Here is a 19,060-nt window from a genome sequence, read left to right on the forward strand (position 1 = left end):
ATAATATAATATAATAATAACGTTTTTTGTTGTTTTTGTTATTGCTGCTACTGAAAGTCTCACCAAAGCAGCATTTATTTGAACAAAAATACAGCAAAATCAGTAATATTGTGAAATATTATTACAATTTCAAATAACAATTTTATTTTTAAATGTTTTAAAAATGTACTTCATTTTTGTAATCGCAAAGCTGAATTTTCAGCAGCCATTACTCCAGTCTCACACGATTCTTCCGAAATCATTCTAATATGTTGATATGGTGCTCAAGAAACATTCTTATTATTAATGTTTAAAACAGCTGTGCTACTTAATATTTTTGTTAAATGGTGATACATGTTTGTGTTCCCAGGATTCTTTGAAAAATAGGAAGTTTAAAACAAACAGAATTTATCCGAAATAGAAAAAATGAAACAGGAAAAACGTAAACGTCTTTACTGTCCCTTTTGATCAATTTAATGTGTCCTTGCTGATTAAAAAAAATTAAAACACTTTTGAACAATAATGTACAGTATAATATGTTTGACATATGTCTCCTTTGTCCTTAACTTTATGACAACTTAAGGTAAAGTGGCACAGCTTACTCCACTCTCCCCTACATTCAAAAACCAGTTTAAAAATCTGTAGTGTCTCATAATGCCCTCAGCAGACAAGCATTTACTATACAATGCACCTCCACAGGAGAGGTCAAAGGAGGCTGACAAACGAGAGATGATCAGCGATGGGCAGATGGATCATCTGCTGTTCGTGGGGAAGGAAGCCCTGTGTGATTAGTTCATCTATTGGTTTTACCTGTTGGAGCGAAGAACTCCCAGCGTAACCTAGAGCTATTAGAGGTATGTGAGGACTCTAACAGACCCACACGCACACCAAATGACAGAGGGGTAGTCAATGAAAGAGACAAAAAGCAAGAAAAACATAAACCAGAAAGAAAGGTAACCCAAAAGAGGATTTAGAGGAGTTAAACGAATAACTAAAAGTAGGAAAGTTGGAATAGGGACTAATTTGGTCATCACATTATGAGAAATTAAAGTGGGGTTGTATTACCTGTCATTGAGAGCGAGTATGAAGTCTGCTCGGTCTTGCTTGACTCGGCAGTTGAACTCACATCACATGAGCTATGGACTGAATCGAGCTGAGGGGAATGAAAAGAATGAAAATCATTCCTGTTTTCACAGTCAAAATTGAAAAAAAATCAGGTTTCCAATAGAATACACCCCTGCTGAAAAATCCAGCATATGCTGGTTAGGTATGTTTTGAAGCATGGCAGCTGGTTTAAGCTGGTCCTGAGCAGGAGCTAGTTGCTTAGGACCAGCACATGACCAGCTAAGAACCAGCTCAAACCAGCAGCCATGCTTCAAAACATACCTATTGTCACGAATTCGGTCCATGGACTTCTGTTTATTCACCACCAGAGGTCACCCTTTCCTTTACATTGACTCTCGCACAACACAAACTGTTGCATAGCTCCCCGGACTACATATCCCATCATTCATTGCACGATTTGCACACTGCACGGATTGCACGCAGTTGTTTCTTATCCCCTCACTCACTATATAACACCCTCTCTAACCACATTTCTCTGCTGAGTATTGTTTAGCCTGTACCCCTTTCTGAGTCTCCGTGTTTTCCTTGTTTTGCCTTGCCTGTTTTTGCGGTTTCTGATCTTTGCCTGTTTCCCTGGATTTTTCCCTCTTGTCTCGCCCCTGTGATTCTGTCTGCCGATCGGTGACCTACACTAGCCCTAGGACTATTCTTGTGTTTTTGCCTGCCATATACCTGTTTGCCATTGTTCGACCCTGCCTGTTATATCACGTCTCTTTAATAAAAGCTTGCAGATGGATCCACATGTCTCGTCAGCCCCGCTACACCTATCCAGCATATATTGTTTTGTTTTTTTTCAACAGGGACAGTAGCACATTCAGCTCCATTTTTAAAGGTATGCTATTAAGGTATAAAACACTGCCAAAAATTAGCTGTACAAATAAATAAGGGATAATATACAGTCAGCTATTCATACAGTCAGAAAATGATCAGTCGATCATCCTGCTTATTACATGGCAAACTGGTTTATTTTTTTATTCATGATTATTCTGAATTACTTTATAAGACTGTGGACATAAAACTAATACAACTATATAGGAAATTACACATTTGGGTCAGTTAAACAATTTAGTAGTCATGAATGCAAAGACACCGACCAATAAGAATAAAGTATCAAGCTCAAAGACGCAAACAAGATAATGTCATACAAAATAATAAAGACTACTCTTAACTAATCGCTTACTTTCAGCCAGCCCAAGGGTCTACCTTTAAGAATCAGCGGATGTATTTGAAAATCAATAATAAAGGTTTTATTAAAAATTGAAAAGAGAGAAATCAAGCCCACCTGCTCGGTGCTGGATGCATCAGTTGGTGGGACGGGGTGTGTCTGAGTGAGTTCTGTCACTATGGTTGTTGTGACAACACAGCTGCGCTTCATCATCGTGTCAGGCACTGGCTGCTTTCCTGATGAAATAGGAAACTATAAGCTAATATAAAAATGATTCAGTTTACCTCTGCTTTAAATAAGTCCCATCTTATTTTATCTTTGTTTCAAATTTTTATTTTTGCTCAATCAGAATTTGTATGTATTTGCACTTAGGGGTTAAGTTTTTTAACACTTGCTGTAATGGATGTTGCTGATGTGAAATGTGGGCAGCTAAGGGTCAATATATTAAGGTGACTAGATGCAAACAAATTTAACTACTTTCACTACTTAAAATGATAGTCCACCTAAAAAGGAAAATTATGTCATTATTTACTCACCCTGTTGTCATTCCAAACCTGTATGCATGTCTTTGTTCTGTGGAAGATTTTGAAAAATTTTGGGAACCAAACAACATTGGAGTCCATTGACTTCCATTGGCTGTGTCCGAAAGCTTAGACTCCTGACTTGTTGCCTTGCTGCCATATCAGGCAATGACTTAGTAGGAAGTGTTTGTGCTCAAAGGCACCTCACAAAACTGATTTTGGACAGGCGTCTGAGGCAACATAACGGTTTAATGATTTACAACAAAATAGAACAATCTTTGGTGATAACCAAGCGAATATTTAATTACTATAATACTGATTTCTCGCAACAAGTAACATCAAAAAATTGGTCAGAAACATACATTTACACACAAACTAATCATCAAACGCTACTTTCAGATGCCATCTTTATTTTTTAAGCTCAACTATCATGAAATGGGATGCACAGGATTGTGGGATATCAAAGGCAGCGATGGAAACATCTATGCTGCCTTCAAAAATCGATCGGATGAAGGCATCTCAAGAGACAGGCCATGAAGCTTCCTCTGAAAGGCAGCATTTTTCAGCTTTCGGACACCGCCATTGTATGGAATGGACCCAAAAAAAAAACCCACTGTGACATTTCTCTAAATATATTGTTTTATGTTCCACAGAAGAAAGAAATGCGTACAGTTTACAGAGGGTGAGCAAGTGATCACAGGTTTTTCATTTTGGAGTGAATTATCCCTTTAATTATCAAAAAAATATATTTTTGTACTGAGGAAGAAGTTTAGATTTTTTAAAGTTATAGTAAACCTTCATATATGTTAATTTCTCGTGATAAGACCCCTTAAAAATGATATATATATATACACGCGCACACACACACACACACACACACACACAGAGTATATACAGAATCTGCAAAATGTTAATTATTTTACCAAAATAAGAGGGATCTTATTATTTAGTACTGACCTGAGCAAGATATTTCATATATAAGATGTTTAGTGTTTACATATAGTCCACAAGAGAAAATAATAGTTGAATTTATAAAAATGACCCCATTCAAAAGTTTACATACACTTGATTCTTACTACTGTTTTGTTCCCTGAATGATCCACAGCTTTTTAAATGTGAAGATCAGGGTAAATGTAACTTATTTTGTCTTCAGGGAAACATGCAAGTATCTTCTGAAGGGCAGTACTTAATGAAAAATAGGCATAATAGGCCAAATAAGAAAAATGTACACATCTTCATTCTGTTCTCTTGCTCTTAATGCATCGTTTTTCCTTCTGGAGCATCAGTGAGTGTTTGAACCTTTTGTTGTTGCATATGAGTCCCTCAGTTGTCCTCAGTGTGAAAAGATGGATCAAAATCCTACAGTCATTGTTTAAAAATACACAAAAATGCTGGGAAACCAAAAAAAATTGTGGGACCTGAAGGACTTTTCTTAAGAACAGAAGGCAGTTTAACTGTTCAGGACAAACAAGGGACTCATGAACAACTATCACTAAACAAAAAAAAACACAGCTGTGGATCATTCAGGTAACAACACAGTATTAAGATTCAAGTGTATGTAAACCTTTGAGTGGGGTCATATTTATAAATTCTAAAATTATTTTCTCTTGTGGACTATATGTAATCATCTTTTATGTGAAATCTTATTCAGGTCAGTACTAAATAAACAATAACATGCATTTTGTATGATCCCTCTTATTTTGGTAAAATAATTAACATTTTGCAGATTCTGCAAGGTGTATGTAAACTTTTGACTTCGACTGTATATATTCCACAAATATTCAAAATATTAAAAAACTGTGGCTAATATTATAATTCTCAACCTTCTGGTTCTGACACCGACAGTGTAGTTGAGGTGTCTTCTTTGCTATTCTCTTCCTGAGGACTAAGAGAACACTTTTTTTCCTCCTTTATGACTTCATTCTTCTTGTCAGAAATGGAAGTCTGTAAGTTTTGCTGGTGTTCTGAGGCTTCTAAAACAATGAGCTCCTCATTTTGTTGACTTTGAGTATCTGGCTTTGGAGGTGAGGAAGAGAAGTTGATTTGAGGACACAACATAGAATCTCTATCAGCCCTCTCTCTGCTCTCCTGCTGAGTGCTGTCACAGTTCACACGTATCAGCCCATCACTCTGTAATAAAAACAAACAACACACATTTATTTAAGCTGATTATTATTACCCAAAGATAATTTACTTGCCTTTATGTCGTTCTTGCGTGAAACACATAAGGAGCTATCTAGCAAGATGTCCAGGTTGGTCTTTTTCATACAAAGGAAGCCAATGACAACGACAACTGTCATTAGTCTCATCCATTTTCATTATACGGAAAAAGACATTATGAAAGATAACTTCTGTTGTGTTCATACAGATTTTGAACGTGAGTAATGACAGAATTTACATTTTTTAGTGAACTATTCTGGCATTGTCTCAGGGGTTTTTAAACATGGGCCTCGACACCGTGGAAAACTTGAGAAAAAAAATAAATAAAATTTCAAATCAAAAAGATTTTATGAAATGGATGTACATTCACTTAACTCTAAGTAAATTATTTTAACTTTTTAATTAATTGATTTAATTATTTTGCTTAGTTTTATTTTAATAATTCTGCTTTGGCTTCAGGTATAGTAATTCAATATTTACATTTTAAAAGCCAACTATTTAATTTTGTAAAAATCATTTTGCCTTAAAATAGTATGCGTTTTCTCATACAATATTAACAGGTCTATAACTGCCTTTATATTTTTGTAAGATCATCACATTTGGAGGTCCAAAAAGTTTGAAAATCTCTAGCTGTCCTACCCAGTTTTTATATGCAGAGATTTTTTGCCATTGTTAAATGAATTTGTTATAGATATTACAGTCCTGGGAAAGATATTCTTGCCTTGACTGATTTGCGGAAGCCTTGGCTGAATTTGGGCTGGCTGTAGGGTTTTGGGGTGATCAGGGGTACAGGCTTCGATGGAGCCGGAGGAACTCGTGTGAGTGCTGACAGGACTTCTGGAGCTTTGGTGGTCTCAGAAGGTGATGGTTCAGGGGTTTTGGCCTGTGCCGGTGCCTGTTTTTGTGTAGTCTTCTGGTCTATATAGACACTGTGGTGTGTTTGGGTAGTTTGTTCAGGCTCTGGGACCTCTGCTTCTACTAAGGTGGTGCATGTCAGCTTCTTCTCGGGTTGATGAAGAGGTGACGTGTGCATTGGTGGAGCAGCAGAAGGCAGTTTGGGGAGCTGGAGTTTCTCCAATATGGCATCGCTGATGGTGAAACGGAGAGCATAGCGTTGAAGCACAGCTGCTTTCTCTTCTGGGGTGGAGGCCTTACAGTATTGTTCATGTAGCTCCTGTTCCCTACGCTCTCTGAAAGAGAAAGAGTGAGATCAATAGAATGTCAATTACATATTAGAATGATAATTCATTCATTAATGTATATTCATGAGAAATGTTCAAATATAAAAAAGTTTTTGGGGCTCTAACACTGCATTTTCAAAAATTATCTCATAATTACTGACCTTGACATACAGTCATAAGAGTCTGTAGTTGGTGGGTCACACTAAACAAGTTTTATTAGGTGGACAAAAATATTATATATTTATAAAATATAAATATATAATATTTATAAAATATTTATAATATATATATTTCTTCAAATATTATTTTTTTCTAAGAAATAACAAAACAAGATGATTACTACTTACTTTTAAAAGAAGTCTCTGTTGCTCATTAAAGAATCCTTTCTCTTTGGAGTGTTACAAGCTGTTCGTGAATAGATAAGATCCCTAAAGTTGCAAAGACTAAAGTCTCAAACCCAAAGAGATATTCTTTATAAAAGTTAAGACTCGTCTACACCCTCCTAAAACACTTCGTTTAAACACGCCCCCACATATCTACGTCACTGTGTGGGAAGATTTGCATAACACCGCCCAAATGTTCACGCAAAGAAAGAAGGCGTAACTTTGATTCTCGCTGTAGTATTGTTGCCGCCACCGACATGTCGTGGAGACGCTGTGTGTTTCGTTGTGAAAGCGAAACTACTTTGTTTGGTCTTCCAAAAGAGGACACAACTAGAAATCAGTGGTTAAGTTGTATTTACAACACTGTTCCAGAACAGTTCAACCCAAATATTCAGATGTGTGCAGCGCATTTTACGGAGGACGAGGACTGTTTCCTGGGAGAGTAGCTTACAATGCCGGTGTTCCGGTGAATTCAGTTCCCGTTTCTCCTTCGGCGCACATGCTGACCCTATACAGTCTATGATGCTGACTCACAGCCTGTAAGTACATTTTCATATTTATAGAATTTGCCACTGATGATTCAAACGTGAGTTGGTTTTGGTCATGGCTTTCTGTTTACGCGGTGCGATGCAACGCAATGCGTAAAAAGACAGTGTAAGTCATTATAATCAGTACTTATGTCCCCACTGGATGCAACAAATGCCTCGTTTATAATGGGTTTTATTGGTTTTGTCTCGTCCTGCTGGGAGACGGCATCACAGTATGGTGAGGGGCGTAACATTTCCATCACACGCTTGAGGAATTCGGACAATTACAACGCACTGGATAGTTGGCCAATCAGATCACACCTCGTTTTTTTAGACTGATGAGCTTTATAAAAATCGACGCGTTTCAGAAAGGCGGGGCATAGAGGAGAAACAATAATGTACAGTATGTGGAAAATAATGTGTTTTTTAACCTTAAACCGCATAAACACATTTAATTACACAACATAATATTATTTTTAGAAACGTCATATGACCCCTTTAAGTATTATTAATCAAAGTATTATATAATCAAAAACAGTAATATTGTGAAATATTTTTGCTAAATAACTGTTTTCTATTTGAATATATTTTAAAATGTAATTTATTCCTACTATGCAAAGCTGAAATTTCAGCAACCATTAATCTGGTCTTCAGTGTTACATGATCCTTCAGAAATCATTCTAATATGCTGATTTGGTGAAAGATTTCACCAAACATCAAAAAGCATTTCTTATTATTACCGTTACGTAAAAATAAAAAAGTAATTACGATATCCCAATGTATTGCCCTGACATTTTTAAAATTCATCATCTAAATGAATTTTAATCCAAAAATTAAAAACATGCTCATCATAGAAGGTGTATTTTAGTCAAGCCTAGTGACCCTAAGCCTAGACCAATTCTAAAAGGCAGTTTCACTAAAAAGCAGTAAATTTTGCACTCTGTATTTCAATGCCAATACTTCTATTCACTAAACCCCACAATCTGCTACATCAGGAGGGCATAGAGATTTCAGTGTGTCTCACTTCTCCTCTATGATTTCTTTGTATGTCTTGATGCTCTTCCTGCGATGGCCAGATCCTCCATCCGCTGTCATTAACTTCTCCATCATCTTCCGCTCTTCTTCCTTTTTGATCAAATCTTGAGATGCACTTCGCCTTCGATTCTTCCAGCGAGCCAAGTCCTACACACAGAAGTCAGAGAATGTACACACTTATGCGTGTAAGCTCATTAAACACATGCTTGTGTGGGTTTGTGTGACTCACGTCCTGCCACTGGTCCTCCTCATGTCGTGATTGGCTGTGTGGCCGAAGGTAGGCCATCTCATCCTCTTCATCCCGCATGTCAATCAAACTCATACTCCTTTGAATAACAAACAAAAACAGACATGTTTACAAGTGCTGTAACGCTTTTAGCTGAAGAAGGAAAGGTGCAATCAAAGCCAGATCGAAAATAACAACACATCTCTTCCTCTGAGACCTGAAGGCACGAAAATAGGAAATTCTTGATAAAAAAAGTTAGACATATATATATATATATATATGACAGTATGATGTTAAAGAGGAATGACATGGTTAAATGGAAGAAATGTTAGTGCAAGAGCAACACATGGTTATTGGGACCATGAACAATATAAACAGAACTACAAGAAAAAGTACAAGTAAAATGTAAATTTTTGACAATATAATTTCTTATTGCTCAAGAAACCGTCATGTTGTTCAAAACCCATATTATCATGATACCATATCAAATTTTTGTTTTTTAATACAAATCAGATGACTTCATTAAATGTAAAATATGTGCACACAAGTCATATTTACATCTTTTTGAAGCTTGTAAACTCCAATTTATTATAAATGCATGGAAAAGAAAAGAGAGAGTAGCACATTCATGTTTTTCTCCCTCACATAGTCATAGATTTAGAACGACATGAGGAGTAAATTAATGAATTTTATTTTTTTGCTGAATATTCCTTTAATACAGGGAGCTGAAGTATCCACCACAGCAAACCATGAGAAAGATTCAAACATATGTTATTACATGCATGTGTAGGGGCAGGCTTGACTTTTGAATATGCATGCACAAAGTTCAAGAGAGTATGTCAGTTTAGAAAATGGTTGTATCTGCATGTGAACAGAGACACTGCTGAATGCTTGCTACATGCAACTGCTCAGTTCTTCAGCAACAGTAAGAAATACAAAGAGAAAGGAAAAGAAACTTACTCTGTGTCAGAAACACTAGTAGCTCTGAATCTAGAACATTAATGGATAAAAAACAATGTAAATAAAGCTGAGCTTTAAAGAACAAAATGGTTGAACATAATAGAACACGAATTACAGTCCTTTAAAATATATATCTATATATATATATATATATAGATATATTGTATTAGGCCTACCCCTCAAAATAAAACATTGCCTCACTATATTACACACACATTTTATATATACCGTATGTACAGTATATGAAGAGTTTATTTGCAAAAACAGATAACTAAATTTTTTTAATTTTCAAAAAACTTTTTTATTATGTTATGTTTTATTGTGTTAGTTAGCTGTATTTTTAAGTTATTTTTTAACCTAATAAAAAAACAACAACTGCAGTTTGATTGAGATTAATTGGAATGCACAATGAAAAAACTTGATTTCTGAAAATTGTTAAAAACGGAGTTATCTGTTTTTGCAAATTAACTCTTCATATATATATATATATATATATATAGAGAGAGAGAGAGAGAGAGAGAGAGAGAGAGAGAGAGAGAGAATATAGGCTGTGTTTACACTTGGCACTAACATGCGGTTGTCCTAGTTTTGATGAACTTTGATGAAAGGTTTTGACTTCAAATGTTGACTACTGTGTATATATATATATATATATATATATATATATATATATATATATATATATACACTGCTCAAAAAAAATTAAAGGAACACTTTTTAATCAGAGTATTGCATCAAGTCAATTAAACTCCTGGGATATTGATCTGGGCTGCGTTTCCTAAAAGCATCGTAAGCCTACATCGTAGACCCATTGCCGCCAATGGATCTACGAACAACTTAGGCTTACGATGCTTTTGGGAAACGCAGCCCAGGTCAGTTAAGTTGCAGAGGGGGTTGTTAATCAGTTTCAGCTGCTTTGGTGTAAATTAAATTAACAACAGGTGCACTAGATGTGCAACAATGAGACGACCCCCAAAACAGGAATGGTTTTACAGGTGGAGGCCACTGACATTTTTTTCCCTACTCATCTTTTCTGACTGTTTTTTCACTAGTTTTGCATTTGGCTAGGGTCAGTGTCACTACTGGTAGCATGAGGCGATGCTTGGACCCTACAGAGGTTGCACAGGCAGTCCAACTCCTCCAGGATAGCACATCAATATGTGCCACTGCCAGAAGGTATGCTGTGTCTCCCAGCACAGTCTCAAGAGCATGTAAGAGATTCCAGGAGACAGGCAGTTACTCTGGAGAGCTGGACAGGGCAGTAGAAGGTCCTTAACTCATCAGCAGGACTGATATCTGCTCCTATGTGCAAGGAGGAACAGGATGAGCACTGCCAGAGCCCTACAAAATGACCTCCAGCAGGCCAAAAGTGTGAATGTCTCTGACCAAACAATCAGAAACAGACTTCATGAGGGTGGCCTGAGGGTCCGACATCCTCTAGTGGGCCCTGTGCTCACTGCCCGGCACCGTGTAGCTCGATTAGCATTTGTCATTAAACTCCAGAATTGGCAGGTCCGCCACTGGTGCCCTGTGCTTTTAACAGATGAGAGCAGGTTCACCCTGATCACATGTGACAGACGTGAAAGGGTCTGGAGAAGCCATGAAGAACGTTATGCTGCCAGTAACATCGTTCAGCATGACCGGTTTGGTGGTAGGTCAGTGATGGTCTGGGGAGGCATATCCATGGAAGGGCGCACAGACTTCTACAGGCTAGACAATGGCACCCTGACTGCCATTAGGTATTGGGATGAAATCCTTGGACCTATTGTCAGACCCTACACTGGTGCAGTGGGTCCTGGGTTCCTCCTGGTGCACGACAATGCCCAGCCTCATGTGGTGAGAGTATGAAGACAGTTCCTGGAGGATGAACGAATTGATACCATTGAATGGCCCCCACGCTCGCCTGACCTAAATCTAATAGAACACATCTGGGACATTATGTTTCGGTCCATCCGACGCCGCCAGGTTGCACATCAGACTGTCCAGGAGCTCAGTGATGCCTTGATCCACCATCCGTTGTCTCATTAGGAGCATGCCCCGACGTTGTCAGGCATGCATACAAGCACGTGGGGGCCAAACAAACTACTGAGTACCATTTTGAGTTGCTACAATAAAGTTTCAACAAAATGGACAAGCCTGCTGCATAATTTTCTTTGATTTTCGGGGTGTCTTTGAAATCAGCCCTCTGTAGGTTGATAATTTTCATTTCCATCAAACGATGTGGCATCCTTTCGTTCCTAACACATTACCCAGTCCATATCAGTATAGATATCCAGCATGATATTTTTCCCCATTGAGATCTGATTTGTTTTCAAAGCGTTCCTTAAAAAATTTTGAGCAGTGTATATAAATGTTTGTGTGGGTCTTAATGTATTTTCCTAATCTGATTTTACAAAACATGTTAGTAAAATGAGTTCTCAACAGCATTTCATATTGACTTTAAAGGTGCTGTAAGTTAGCCATTTCACTAACTCCCCCCAGGTCAGTCACTGCATTAAACCACCTGCTCTTTCCAAAATTCCACCCTCAAATGACACGTATAAGCAAATCTAAACTCTTAAAAATAAAAAAAAGCTTGCTTTTCACTAATAAAATCCCTTACAGCACCTTTAAGGATAACCATTTCACCAATGAACAAAGTAAAGTGAAACAGTGATAAAACGCAGAGACACAGGCATGGGACACAATCTTTCCATGCAGAAATACAAAACTACATTTCAATCAGAGCTGTTTTCAAAAGTAATAAATTGGTCCTGAAAGTGCTTTCTCACATTGGGGGGAGATCATCATCTTCCTGCCAAAGGGGCTGACGTGGGGGTTGGTGGGGTCTGGGGGAGGGGCTTTTGGTAACAGTCTCATCTTTAATAAGACTTTCATGTCCCACCACACCCACAGAGTCCGCCTCCTGCCTGTCCATCATCTGAGGGCACTTCCTAGGCGTGTCCTCAGCATTTCTTGGGGGCGGGGCCACAGAGCTAAGGGTGAAGCTGAGAAATTTGCCATGGTTACTAAAGCAAAGCAGTGCTGTGAAAGGGAGGCCGAGGCTCTGTTCTCTGGCTACAAAACACAAATCGCCAGAGAGAACAGAGAAGACAAGTGCAAAGAACAGAGTGAAGTATATATATATATATACAAAGATTAGAAACAAAGAGAAAATTCAGTTTTGTGAAGAAACTCCAAGCCAGTCACAAATATTAGTAAACAGACAATAGCCACCAAAAATCACTGATGCACAGGACATTCATCACTTCTCTGTACTTGGAAAATCAACTACACAAGAACTAAACAAGCTCAAATCCACATCTAAAAAAATTTATTTAATAGCAATTTAAACAATCTCCTTTTGCACGGACACCACAAAAGAAGCATTCAGAGCATTCACAGGCAAACACTTCAGTCCTAAAGGGTCCTAACCTGTCCAGAGACGGGGCTGTCTCTTGCTCTCTTGGCTTGAGGTATGACCGCGATCCACTGACAGGAGTGATTTTATGTTTGACAGCAACAGGTTTGGGCAGAAAAGCATTAAAAGCCTGTCCTGCACTTGGCTTTTGGTAAGATCCGGTCCTTCGTGCAATCATGTCATCCTTCTCAAAATCTGGCAGTTGATCGTCATCCCCACATTCATCGTAACTGCCAGAGCGATTGGCGTTAGTTGCAGAAGAACGTACAATGTCGGGGTTCTTTTCTATGACTACAGCAACTGGAACAGGTGTCTTTGTTACTTGGCTGACTGGTTCATTTCTGTCAAAACAGCATATGCTGATAACTAACTTGGAAAATGAAACTCAGTTTGATATAATGCAATATTCTCCAAGGCAAAACTTAATGCAAGCAGGTTCAAAACAAATGCACACCTACATTTCCCTAAGAACAAAAAACAAACTTCTGTGAGATGTTCTGTGTGATTTTAAGCTCATTGCTGAGGTGTTCTGGGTGGTTGCTATTGCAAATTGGCTTCTAAGGAATTCTGGAAGGTTGTATCCTGGCCAAAGCATTTTGATTTCTAGATAGAGGTGTCTCTTTCAGTGTAAATCTATATTTTCCCCCCAATTTATTGTCTGCGAGGCAAAAAACTAGTGATGCACGTTACAGTATCAGTCAGTGCTATATCAGTAATCAGGCAACATTGGAGTTTTATTATTGATCAGTATTGGTCAATATTGGATATTTAATTGGCTAATTATTTATATCTACAACCCATAAATAATTTAGATATTTAAATAATTATTTCTATATTTATATTTTGATTACCTGAATTACAGTTATTCATTAAAAACATTAACAATTTAACATCAAGTTTAATCTTGAGCAAATCTCAAAATATTAATTTTCCATATTATACATCAAAATGGTATTATGTCTAAATTAATTTACAGAATTTAAAATAACTGATTTTAGTTTTTTATTTATTTAGACAGAACAGTAGTTTTTTAATATCAGCCATTTACTGGAAATAATCAGGCTTATCATATTGTCAGAATTTTTAAACAAATATTAAACATTCAACCACTTAGTAACAATGCTTATCAGCAAGGTATCATTATATATTTTGCACAAATGGTGCAGTAAATCCCTAACCAAGTATGAGAAAAGCTAAAAGTCATGCTTTCCTTAGACAACACTACTAAAATATAAATATTGTGCTCAAAAGGAAAGAGTATTTTCTTCACCATGGCACAAAGCATGTTAGACTCATGCATTACCAACAAAGAGAAGTTTGAGACTGCCAGCCTTGCTTGTCCCACCTATGTCCAATCTTGGTTCTCTTTGTCTTTATGCTTCTTTCAAGGTATTGGAGATCTCTTTCTCCACTCGTTCCTTTCTGGGCTAAGGAAGCTGCTGTAGCACCCTCTCTCTTGGAACCCGACTGCGGGAGGAATCTGTTATATGAAGTCCCGCTTGCTGGCTTCTGAAATGCTCCTGTTCTACGAGCTAGCATGTCATCCTTTTCTATATCTGGTTGCCTCTCTTCTTCTTCATCCTCTTCATCATCCTCCCTCTCATCCTTTGCTTTCTCAGCCAGTTCCTCCTCCAGCACTCTGCGCTCGGTGGAGGTCAAAGGCATTTTAAGGTCAAACAGAACAGGGTTCGGAGGTTCAGGGGGCATGATGGGAAGCGGCTCAGGGTTTGCATCTCCACTGAGTAAGTTAGTTCATAATGTGTGAGGCGTGGAAGGAAAGAGAGAAACAATGAGTCAGAGATAGAAAATAAAAAAATGAGGGGGGAGGACAGAGAATGCAGATACAGGCAATGCAAGATGCAGTCCAGTGGGAACCAAAGCAACTGCATTGCAGTTACTCAAAACTACAGAAACACACTTTATTACTCTCTTACACAAGCACAAACACATATTTCATCTTTTTTCCTGTTTCTTCACAGACTACTACTGTGGCATTCACAGCTAATTTATCTTCTAAACAGGCCAAAAAGTTCATGTTTCACACAATTTGTGGGTGCTACAGTTGTTAGCATCATACTAACAGCCTCAATGCAAGCCATTCACAGTTAATTTTCCTGCTAAGTAGCCCAAACAAGAGCAGATTCAAGTATCATTCATGAGTGCTATGTTGTTAGCATCATGATAACTGCCTTACTCTAAGCTATTCACAGCTAATCCTAAACAGGCCAAAAAAGCGCCGTTTTAGCATCATTTAGGGGTGCTATAGTTGTTAGCATCATGCTAACAGCCTCAATTATAAGCCCTCCTAGCCAAAATAATAACAGTTTCAAGCATCATTCATTCAGTGCTGCTACAGTTGCTTGCATCATGCTAATATTCTCTCAAGGCATGAGTTCTCTTTCATAAACCCCAGTGAGATGAAATCAACATGCCCTGTAAATGCAGCATCACTGCTAAGATCACTATACACAAACTCCAACGCACATGAGGGTGAGTCTCTGCATGTATGTTCAGATCATTTGATAAACATAACTTGGTTTCTGAAAGCAGGCGGTCCTCAACAAGCAATAGTGTGTCAGTATACTTCACATCACAGGACCAAATATTACTGCTCTGCTTGATTCTAAGAACACAATGGTGTCTAAATGGGTCATATTGTGAAGTAAACAATGAAATAAAATAGAAACTAATGGTGTGTTCACGTGTAATAAGCTCAGTTTCAGCAGTGTGAAACTTCTAAAATGTCTTGAAGCTTGTTGATGAGTCATGCTATGTCAGGGGTCAAAGATAAAGGTTACATGTCAGGCACCTGCTCTCTGTATTCATCTTGAGCCTTTGCCATTTCTCCAGGTCTGACTGAGTGATGGTTGTTTGAGCCAATGACTGCCGGGGGTCTCTCTGTGGGACAGGCCCACTTTGACCCCGCCTTCTGGCCAGGTCATCTGTCTTTACATTAGGCATCACCACCCTCGCCCCTTTCTCTCTGTCTGTTCCCTCCTCCTTCTCCTGCTCACTCTCACTGTCTTTCTCAGGGGTCAGGAAGGGGTTGTCCTTGCGAGTTATGATTGACACTTCAGCAGGAGTGGAGCCAGACTCACTGTAGATCAGTATAAAGGATAAACTGAGCTAAGCAGGAGGAATGGCTTTTTGCCACACATGCAAATAACAAATATTTAAATGTAAATATTAAAAGGTTACTTCACCCAAAAATGAAAAATCTGTGATTAATTACTCACCCACATGTCATTAATTGTCACAGAGGCGAACTCCGTGATTCCCTCTTCCGACCATCAGAGGGCTCCCTCACCCGAATATTGACTCTTACACTCTCACACTACATTTCCCATCAGCCCCGTATCTGGCACTGATCACCTAGCCCAGCTGTAGCCCATCAGCTGGCCTATATAAACAGTCTGTTCCTTCCAGCTCATTGCGAAGTCTGGTTTTACAGCGGTTTTCATTTCTGAGCGGTTTTCTCTGTTTTGCCTGCCTGTTGTGACCCTGTGTGTACCTCGTTTATGATACTCTGCTACCTGCCTTCTGGATTATCCGCCTTGTCGCTGAGTTGTGATTCATTGCCACCTGCCCCAACTTTTAGCCTGTTTACTGACAACGATTGTGTTTACCCCCCGTCACTGTGTTTGCTGGTATGTGACCATTGCCTGTTTGACCACGATTGTAATAAAGCCTGCTTATGGATCCCACTTCGAGTGACGCTTCGTTACATTAATTAATGATATGTGAGTAATTAATGACAGAATTTTCATTTTTGGGTGAACTAGCCCTTTGAAGTATTGACATTTAAATAAAATTCAAACATTAATAGTTAAAGAATATTATAAATATTTTTTCCAACCTTGAAACTGTATTGAATAAAACATTTTTGCATTTTTTTTATAAATTTATTTTTACAAATTTATTTTTAGTAGTTTTTTCTTCCATACTTTCAGTCACTTCCAGGAATACAGTCTTCGTGTAAAATTTAAACCATGTATAATGTTTTGGTTCCTAATAAATTTACCAGTAACTCATTTTATTTACTCGCCAAAGTCACATTATTTGTGTTAATTTTGGACCCTGTGGTCAAATGTGCATAAAAAAGAGCAAAAGTGTTAGAGAGCGTGTTTGTTTTAAGGCACCTGCTATCTGTATTCATCTTGAGCCTCTGCCATGTCTCCAGGTCTGACTGAGTGATGGAAGTCTGGACCAATGACTGATGAGGATCTTTGGGAGGGTGTAGCCCTCTCCCAGTCCGCCTCCTGGCTAGATCATCTTTGAGTGGGTTTGGAACAACTATCTTCCCCTCTTCCTCTCTCTCATCTTCCTCATTCCCCTCTTTTCCCCTGTCTTTTTCAGGATTCAAGAAAGGATTGTCCTTACGAATTATGATTGGCACCTCAGGGGAGGCGGAGTCAGCCTGACTGTGGTAGAAATGTAGCATTATAAGAAACAGAAAAGATTAACCCATCATCCCACAGAACACAGCAACAATACCAATACTGCCTAGAGACCATTACCAATTATAAGGGTATACACCTAATTTCTATGCACAATGCATAATACCACATGTATGGTATGTAATGTATGGACAAACTCTGTAATCAGAAAAGATACTAGAGCTACAGAGGCAAATAGAACAACACTATACTCCAAAAGTAAAGATATTGAAGACAAACTTGTTGAACTGAAGGTTTGTTTTAAGGTTATACAGTCTTTATATTCTTTGAATCGTTGGGCAGTTTGAAGAGAGAAGTTTAATTTTGTGTAATATCAGCTGTGTATACTTTGAAAACATTGGTATTTTGAAGAGCTGTAAGCTTTTTTAGCCACTAGCCAGTATGTTGTTTTGGGCAGTTGCTGGTCAGTTCTGGGGTGTTTTTCCCAAAGCTTCATTAGCAAACTATGGCCGCAAGTCTCTGAGATAATGAGTTTGAAAAAACCCTGACCCAGATTTGTCCAATAACATTGTGTTAGATTTGTAAAGCCAATATAACTAGTCCCTGAGCATGAGACCCCATCACTCTCTGTCACAAGCACACCTTCTTTTCTCCTGTTCTATCTTCTCCATCCTCTCCAACACGGCATGCTGGGATGCCAGTCTGATTCCCTCCCATTTTTCTTGGTCCTTCCAGCTACAAGTGCCTGGCAGGAAGTGACGTGCCACGCTGGGTTTAAACTGATTCATTCGTGCTCTGCGAGAAGCAAGATCATCCTTTTGGACATCTGGAACCTTCCGTTCTGCCTCTTCGTCATCATCTTCCTCATTCGAATCCCACTGTTGTGGAGCAGTGGCACGCATGAACTCATTGTCACGACGGAGAATGATGTCAGGTGAAGGTGGTTTAGCTTCACTGTCCTCCACATGGTTCACAATTGGACTGAGGAGAAAATTCGCCATGACAACATTTGAATATATTTTAGAAAAACAGAGTGCAACAGTGTGCTTCCACTTTTTAGCGGCCTTGGTTTCCGGAAGTTTTTTTCCCCATTCATTTTTTCCATACGGCATAATGACATAATGAAATTAAAAACAAGAAATTTAAAACTACTGATTTAAAGATGTTGATTTTGAGTGTGGAAAAAATCCAATATCGTGCATTATGTTTTACATTTATTGCAAAATGGGCAGGCACTTAAGAGCTCTTTTAACATGATTTGCTTGTCATGATTCTCTGATTGGTGGAAATTTCTCTGCAGAATCATGGGTAATGTAGTTTTTACCAGGAATTCCACTGCTGAACATGATTATTTAAGAATAAGTTTAAACAATGTTGATATACCATCGATTAACAACCTTGTAGCCCACAGTAGGTCATAGTTTAAAAGTTATTACTCAAAATAAACTCCCCTGTGGAGAAAATAAATGGGACTGTTGCGCTCTATAACGTAAAGATGTTAGTCTTTCCGTATCAGAAGTTGATGCAGACGGAATGAGCCAAATTAGCATAGCTAACATAATATGCTCAACCCAATAAAAAGTCACACACATATTCTCCTCATCACAAATTAGCACAGATTCAGACTAGTCAGAATCACATCCAATGCATTCACAAGCTGACAAAACAAGTCGGTATATCTTCGCACTACATAGCTGACATCAACTCAAAACATTAACTAAGCTACAAAGGCTAAAGCTAATTCACAACCGTGTCAACGCCATGCTATAATGTAGATGAAACAATTCTTGGCAGCACAAATTCAAAGCAAAAGTATAAAGGGACATTTCACACATAGCAACCTGGGGTTAGATGACAACTCATCAAGCTTTGTGATTACCAGCACCTATCTTTAGCTACTAGGCCCTACACACAACCAGAGCATGTGAGCGGAGTGGTAATATTTCGCTCAATACGGCTCGCTCAACCCAGAATGCCGTTTGGTGATTTGCTTGTTCGAGA

General features: G+C 38.3%; 1 protein-coding gene across 1 annotated transcript in view; it reads right to left on the reverse strand.

The window, feature by feature from the left end:
• LOC107551594 (LIM and calponin homology domains-containing protein 1-like) overlaps positions 1-19,060 on the reverse strand; it is a 34,900-nt gene that overhangs the window by 14,304 nt on the left and 1,536 nt on the right. Inside the window, exons 3-15 of the mRNA XM_016233262.1 lie at positions 17,702-18,040; positions 16,802-17,083; positions 15,472-15,759; positions 14,008-14,400; positions 12,677-13,003; positions 12,034-12,249; positions 9,263-9,292; positions 8,306-8,402; positions 8,066-8,223; positions 5,672-6,140; positions 4,614-4,920; positions 2,387-2,505; positions 1,045-1,132 (exon numbers count right to left, since the gene is read on the reverse strand). Coding sequence (XP_016088748.1) covers positions 1,045-1,132; positions 2,387-2,505; positions 4,614-4,920; positions 5,672-6,140; positions 8,066-8,223; positions 8,306-8,402; positions 9,263-9,292; positions 12,034-12,249; positions 12,677-13,003; positions 14,008-14,400; positions 15,472-15,759; positions 16,802-17,083; positions 17,702-18,040 — 3,113 coding nt within the window. The remainder of the gene's footprint in view (positions 1-1,044; positions 1,133-2,386; positions 2,506-4,613; positions 4,921-5,671; positions 6,141-8,065; positions 8,224-8,305; positions 8,403-9,262; positions 9,293-12,033; positions 12,250-12,676; positions 13,004-14,007; positions 14,401-15,471; positions 15,760-16,801; positions 17,084-17,701; positions 18,041-19,060) is intronic.

The sequence above is a fragment of the Sinocyclocheilus grahami genome, unplaced genomic scaffold (genome assembly GCF_001515645.1).
Source record: "Sinocyclocheilus grahami isolate Dianchi unplaced genomic scaffold, SAMN03320097.WGS_v1.1 scaffold427.1, whole genome shotgun sequence".
NCBI classification, from domain to species: Eukaryota; Metazoa; Chordata; class Actinopteri; order Cypriniformes; family Cyprinidae; genus Sinocyclocheilus; species Sinocyclocheilus grahami.